At 41.7% G+C, this 6,002-nt stretch overlaps 1 protein-coding gene across 16 annotated transcripts in view; it reads left to right on the forward strand.

Annotated features, from left to right (window-relative positions):
• ptk2aa (protein tyrosine kinase 2aa) overlaps positions 1-6,002 on the forward strand; it is a 44,760-nt gene that overhangs the window by 24,897 nt on the left and 13,861 nt on the right. For 9 of the 16 annotated variants that reach the window (XM_056741872.1, XM_056741865.1, XM_056741861.1 and 6 more), the window contains 8 exons: positions 140-194; positions 1,905-2,045; positions 2,163-2,240; positions 2,624-2,731; positions 4,371-4,488; positions 4,679-4,709; positions 5,159-5,223; positions 5,895-5,984. In XM_056741872.1, the coding sequence (XP_056597850.1) occupies positions 140-194; positions 1,905-2,045; positions 2,163-2,240; positions 2,624-2,731; positions 4,371-4,488; positions 4,679-4,709; positions 5,159-5,223; positions 5,895-5,984 (686 nt within the window). The remainder of the gene's footprint in view (positions 1-139; positions 195-1,904; positions 2,046-2,162; positions 2,241-2,623; positions 2,732-4,370; positions 4,489-4,678; positions 4,710-5,158; positions 5,224-5,894; positions 5,985-6,002) is intronic. The other 7 variants (XM_056741875.1, XM_056741876.1, XM_056741866.1 and 4 more) reach the window with 1 other exon arrangement.

Here is a 6,002-nt window from a genome sequence, read left to right on the forward strand (position 1 = left end):
CCAGTTTTATTTCCTGATTTGCATTCATTTCTATTTTTGTTGTAAGATCAGAAAGCTTCCACATATTTAAAACATCAACAGAAGAATATTATTAATATTTTACGGCTGTTTATAATATCATTGTGTTGGTGTTTTTCAGGAAAGATGTCGGTCTCAGGCGCTTCTTCCCCAAAAGTTTACTGGAGTCTGTAAAGGTGAGATGATGTTTTCTGTTCGCACACACACGTGTTCTGAACTTAATGTATTTACAGAATTTGCTGTCATGATGATGCATGTGTTATGAGTGGTTGCTAAGGTGTTGCTAAGGAGTTTTGAGTAGGTAGTTTTTCCTTGTAGTTTAATGTTCATGGATAAGGAAGGTGCTGGGATATTCTGTTCTAGGTGTATCTCAGCGTTGTGTATATGTGTGTGTGTGCGTGTTGTTGTGTGTATGTGTGTGTGTGTGTTTGCGCACATGTTTGTGTGTGTGTGTTTTTGTGTTTGTGTGTGTGTTTGTGTGCATGCGTGTATGTTGGAGGCACAGCTGGTCTGAATAGGTTTGTTTGTTGCAGTTATTGAACGAACACACTCACACACCCCTGCAGACAGATGCTCAGTAAAAAACTGGGATTGTCCTTTGACCCTCGGGGTCATCCTGAAACGCGTGTGTTTTGTTTTACTGCCCCAGATCTCTTTATCCAGCTCAGATCACCCGCTGGGGTTTTCTGTCTGAAGAGGGTTCAGGCACAGATGCGTCATTGAGGCGGATTACTCCATTTAATCTGTGTGATTCCTAGAATACAGTGTTTTAAAGAATTCCTCCAGCTTTCCAGCGCGTGTTAATGATTTAAAGAAACGTCTTTCATTATCAGCCGGCCATCTGTCATCTACCAGCCGATAGAGATCACATTCAGATGTCATGTTGTAATAACATGTACCGGAGAATTCACTAAGAAGAAGTATTTCCGGCCCTCTCAGTTCATTTCATGTCCCAGCGTAATTCAGTCAAATGACACGAGGGAGGAAACAAAAATGTTACCAACTAATCCTTTAAAATAACAGAGGGATATACTTCTTGTTGCTAAAATGTTGATCTGAAATGGTGTTTCATAAGAAGAGATTTAAGGAGACATATTGTTCAAGCAGCAGATAAAGACATCTGTCAGACCCATCCCATAATTCCTCTACAGATGTGTGGTCAGATACCGCGTCCGCATGCATTTCCTGTCATGTGTCCGGACGGGTGGAGTGTCGCTCTGAAGTGACCAGCGGCTCTGATATCATCTGAGCATTTATCCCATAATCCCTTTCAGTGTACAGATCTGACGTCAAGGATCTAATGTCCTTACACACACATTCCTTTGATTCGTTTAGCGGAAGAGAGCCAATAGAGTTTAGATTTGAGTTTTAATCACATTTAATGTTAGCTTTTATTTTTAGATCTTTAGTTTTTATGGTTATTATAACTTTTAGCAATTTTGGTATATGCTTTTGTCATTTTATAATTTATTTATGTTATTATAATGATGCTATTTAATATTAATAGATTTTTATTTTAGTTTTTGTTTATTATAATAATTTTTGTGCTTTAAACTTATTTTCGTTCATTTTTGAGGCAAAATTTCAATTTTTCCTTTAGTCAAGTTTTCCCGATAATTCACAGCTTAATATTTTTTTATTTCGATGAATAGAGACATTTTCAAAGTTTTAATTTTGGTACACTAAAATAAGCTTGGAGAGATTGTTCTTGAAGTGTATTGACTCAAAGCCATGATTATGATGAAATTATTATTAATACTGTGCCGTACTCCACATACTGTACACAACCACTGATATTTTAATAACACAAACATATTGAGTCTAATCTAACCTGATTGTGTTGGACTTGTGTATTGTTGTTGTGTAACTCAGTTTTCTCTCCACAGGCCAAAACTCTGAGGAAACAGATCCAACAAACCTTCAAGCAGTTTGCCAACCTGAACGATGAGCAGAGCATTCTGATGTTTTTTGAGATCCTGACATCTGTGTACAGATTTGATAAGGAATGCTTCAGATGTGCTCTGGGGGTATGTCATAGTGACATCATCACTTCTGTATTCAGACACACACCTCTGCTGCTCTCTACTGGCCGCTGGAGGAGACACGGGACAAAATTCACCCGCTAAAATCTCTCTCTCTTTCAGTCCAGTTGGGTTATATCGGTGGATCTTGCTATAGGTCCAGAGGAGGGAATCAGTTACCTGACAGACAAGGGCTCAACCGTGAGAAATATTCACATTTCTTCTCATCAGTCATTGGTCAGAAATCCAACTCCACATATCTGCATATTAATCTTCCGATTTTCTGATTTCATCACAGCATTTAACACAGTCACTGACTTATATTAGCAAGACACAGAGACGATTAAAATGAGTATTTATTATAACAAGTGTTTCTAAACCTGCTTGATGAGTGTCGCTTAAATACAAAGGAATGTGAAGAATACCCACTTTAGTTTGTAAACATATTTCTATCTGATTGATCATCATCTGTTTTCCACATTGTGAGTTGAAGCATTAAATGTTGAAATGTGAACCACAGCAGTCATCAGTCCTTTTTCACGGTCATAAGGTCACATGTGAATCATCTCTCTGCTCTCTTTCAGCCGACACATCTGGCTAACTTCACTCAGGTTCAGAGTATTCAATACTCGTGTGTGGAGGAGAGAGAGAGGAAGGGCGTCCTACAGCTGGATGTGGCAGGAGCTCCTGAGGTACAACACACACACACACACACTACTGTGATCCTGTACATCATAGCAAAGAGGCGTGTCTTTAGCAGTGTGTGTGGATGTCAGAGTACAGGGGGCGTGTTTTTAGAAGTATGTGTCAGAGGATAGGGGTGTGTCTATAGCAGTGAGTGTGTGTGGATGTCAGAGTACAGGGGGCGTGTCTTTAGAAGTGTGTGTCAGAGGATAGGGGTGTGTCTATAGCAGTGAGTGTGTGTGGATGTCAGAGTACAGGGGGCGTGTCTTTAGAAGTGTGTGTCAGAGGATAGGGGTGTGTCTATAGCAGTGAGTGTGTGTGGATGTCAGAGTACAGGGGGCGTGTTTTTAGAAGTATGTGTCAGAGGATAGGGGTGTGTCTATAGCAGTGAGTGTGTGTGGATGTCAGAGTACAGGGGGCGTGTCTTTAGAAGTGTGTGTCAGAGGATAGGGGTGTGTCTATAGCAGTGAGTGTGTGTGGATGTCAGAGTACAGGGGGCGTGTCTTTAGAAGTGTGTGTCAGAGGATAGGGGTGTGTCTATAGCAGTGAGTGTGTGTGGATGTCAGAGTACAGGGGGCGTGTTTTTAGAAGTATGTGTCAGAGGATAGGGGTGTGTCTATAGCAGTGAGTGTGTGTGGATGTCAGAGTACAGGGGGCGTGTCTTTAGAAGTGTGTGTCAGAGGATAGGGGTGTATCTATAGCAGTGAGTGTGTGTGGATGTCAGAGTACGGGGGCGTGTCTTTAGAAGTGTGTGTCAGAGGATAGGGGTGTGTCTATAGCAGTGAGTGTGTGTGGATGTCAGAGTACAGGGGGCATGTCTTTAGAAGTGTGTGTCAGAGGAAGGGGGTGTGACTGTAGCAGTGACTGCGTGTGTCAGAGGAAGGGGGCATGTCTTTAGCAGTGTGTGTGTGTGTTTCAAGGGACAGGGGGCGTGTCTTTAGAAGTGTGTGTCTGAGGTTGGGGGCGTTTCTTTAGCAGTGTGTGTGTGTGTGTGTCAAAGAATGGGGGCGTGTCTTTAGATATGTGTGTGTGTGTGTGTGTGTGTGTGTGTCAAAGAATGGGGGCGTGTCTTTAGATATGTGTGTGTCAAAGAATGGGGGCGTGTCTTTAGAGATGTGTGTGTGTGTGTGTGTGTCAAAGAACGGGGGCGTGTCTTTAGATGTGTGTGTGTGTGTGTGTGTGTCAAAGAATGGGGGCGTGTCTTTAGATATGTGTGTGTGTGTGTGTGTGTGTGTGTGTCAAAGAATGGGGGCGTGTCTTTAGATATGTGTGTGTGTGTGTGTGTGTGTCAAAGAATGGGGGCGTGTCTTTAGAAATGTGTGTGTGTGTGTGTGTGTGTGTCAAAGAATGGGGGCGTGTCTTTAGATATGTGTGTGTGTGTTAGTGTGTAAGAGGATAGGGGTGTGTCTATACTAGTGAGTGTGTGTGCATGTCAGAGTACAGGGGGCGTGTCTTTAGCAGTGTGTGTTTGTGTGTGAGAGGTTGGGGGCGTGTGTTTAGGTGTGTATCAGAGATTGTGGGCGTGTCTTCAGGAGTGTGTGTGTGTGTGTCAGTGCAGCTGGAGTTGTTAAATGATGTTGACGTCATCACCATGTGGCTGCTGTTGCTAATAATGGTTCATTGTGAATGTCTCTCGCCCGCTCACAGCCTCTCACCATCAGCACATCAAACTTCACCACCGCAGAGAACATGGCTGACCTCATCGACGGCTACTGTCGACTGCTCAGTGCCGTCAGCCAGTCCTTCATCATCAGACCTCAGAAAGGTAGGTCTTCATCATACTGATGCACTGTGGGATGTGTAGGCAGTGAGGGCGGGAATGACCATCAACAGAATGCATTGTGAAAAATATAGATATAGAAATATGAGCAATCGACAAACTCCATTGCGATTCTGTAATCCGTAACGTTGTGCTTGATTCAGAAGTGAATGTTGTGTGTGTTTCTGTCCAACAGAGGGTGAGAGAGCTCTTCCGTCCATTCCAAAGTAAGTTGTGAATTTCCTTCTTCTCTTCTTAAACTCTCATACGTCTGTGAGTGTAGATCTAGTGTTTTTAGATAGGAAAGCACAGGATTTATTGGGCCGGTACAGATTTTAACAAACAACTATTGGCCGATACCGATATGTGTCAATTGCATACAGTACTACACAATATTAGACCGTTTTTCTGCATTCAATTTATTTTACTGAACATGAATTGGATACATTTTACATTTTAAGAGAGACACAAGTGTAAATGTGCCTAAATGTAAGTTAAGATAAAAATACAATAACACAACATGACAATCTTCAAACGTGATTTTTGGTATCCAATATTTCTTTTATTAAAACATTAACTGAAATTTGACTTAAAATTGATCATTTCTTTAATAATGTAAATAAAGTCTGATAGATGTTGTTTTATTTGGTTTGTTAATGAAATCACTTCTTCACAGAGTTAGCAACAATGAGAAGCGGCTTGAGGGAATTCGTGCAGGTGTTCGAGCTATCTCTGTGTCAGGTAAAACATCAGTCGATTCATCTCTTTCACATGATCCATATCTGTGTATTGACAAAGAGGAAAGCCCTCGAAGATGCATCTGGTGGATTTCACCTTTATGACTGGATAACAAAACTCATTGTGTGTGGTCTGTTTACATTTGAGACATTCAGCATCACCTATAAACATCACTTACGTCAGTGGCTCTCAAACTGGGCCACAGATGCTGTTTATATCATAGATTTTGTGCAATCAAACATCAGAAAAATAAGACAACCAACCAAAAGAATTGATGCTCCAGCATTGTAAAACTTCATGTGTTTTGGTTTAATTCAAGAAGTTTAAGATTATAAGTTTTTTTTTTCGGGGGTCCTCAAAGCAATGCACTCTACACAAAGGGGGCCTATCAATGAAAAACCACTGATTTACATGATTTCAGAGGACCTTAGAGAGAACACCTGTGTAACACATGCAAAGAAGAGTTTAGCTTGAGACCTCCAGATAATCTCATTGATCCCTGTACTGAGGATTGAAGGGGTTAAAGGCTGTGATCTGGTTGTTGTGATGCTGAGGGATGACATCATCATCACAAGTGTGTGTTTTGTGAGTGAAGCGCTGGAGGATAAACATGTTTCTTCTGTCTTCATCTCTCTGGCTTTATTCTTCCGTCTGTTGTGTTGTCATCGCTGAAGACTCTGAGCTTCAGACGCCCATCAGATCTACTAAAGCCCGACGCTTTCTCCTGCCGTTTGTTCTGTGTTCCCACGAGTCTCCTCCTCAGGGTACCTGCTCTCTTCCCG

Source organism: Triplophysa dalaica, chromosome 25, assembly GCF_015846415.1.
Source record: "Triplophysa dalaica isolate WHDGS20190420 chromosome 25, ASM1584641v1, whole genome shotgun sequence".
In the NCBI taxonomy this organism is placed as follows: Eukaryota; Metazoa; Chordata; class Actinopteri; order Cypriniformes; family Nemacheilidae; genus Triplophysa; species Triplophysa dalaica.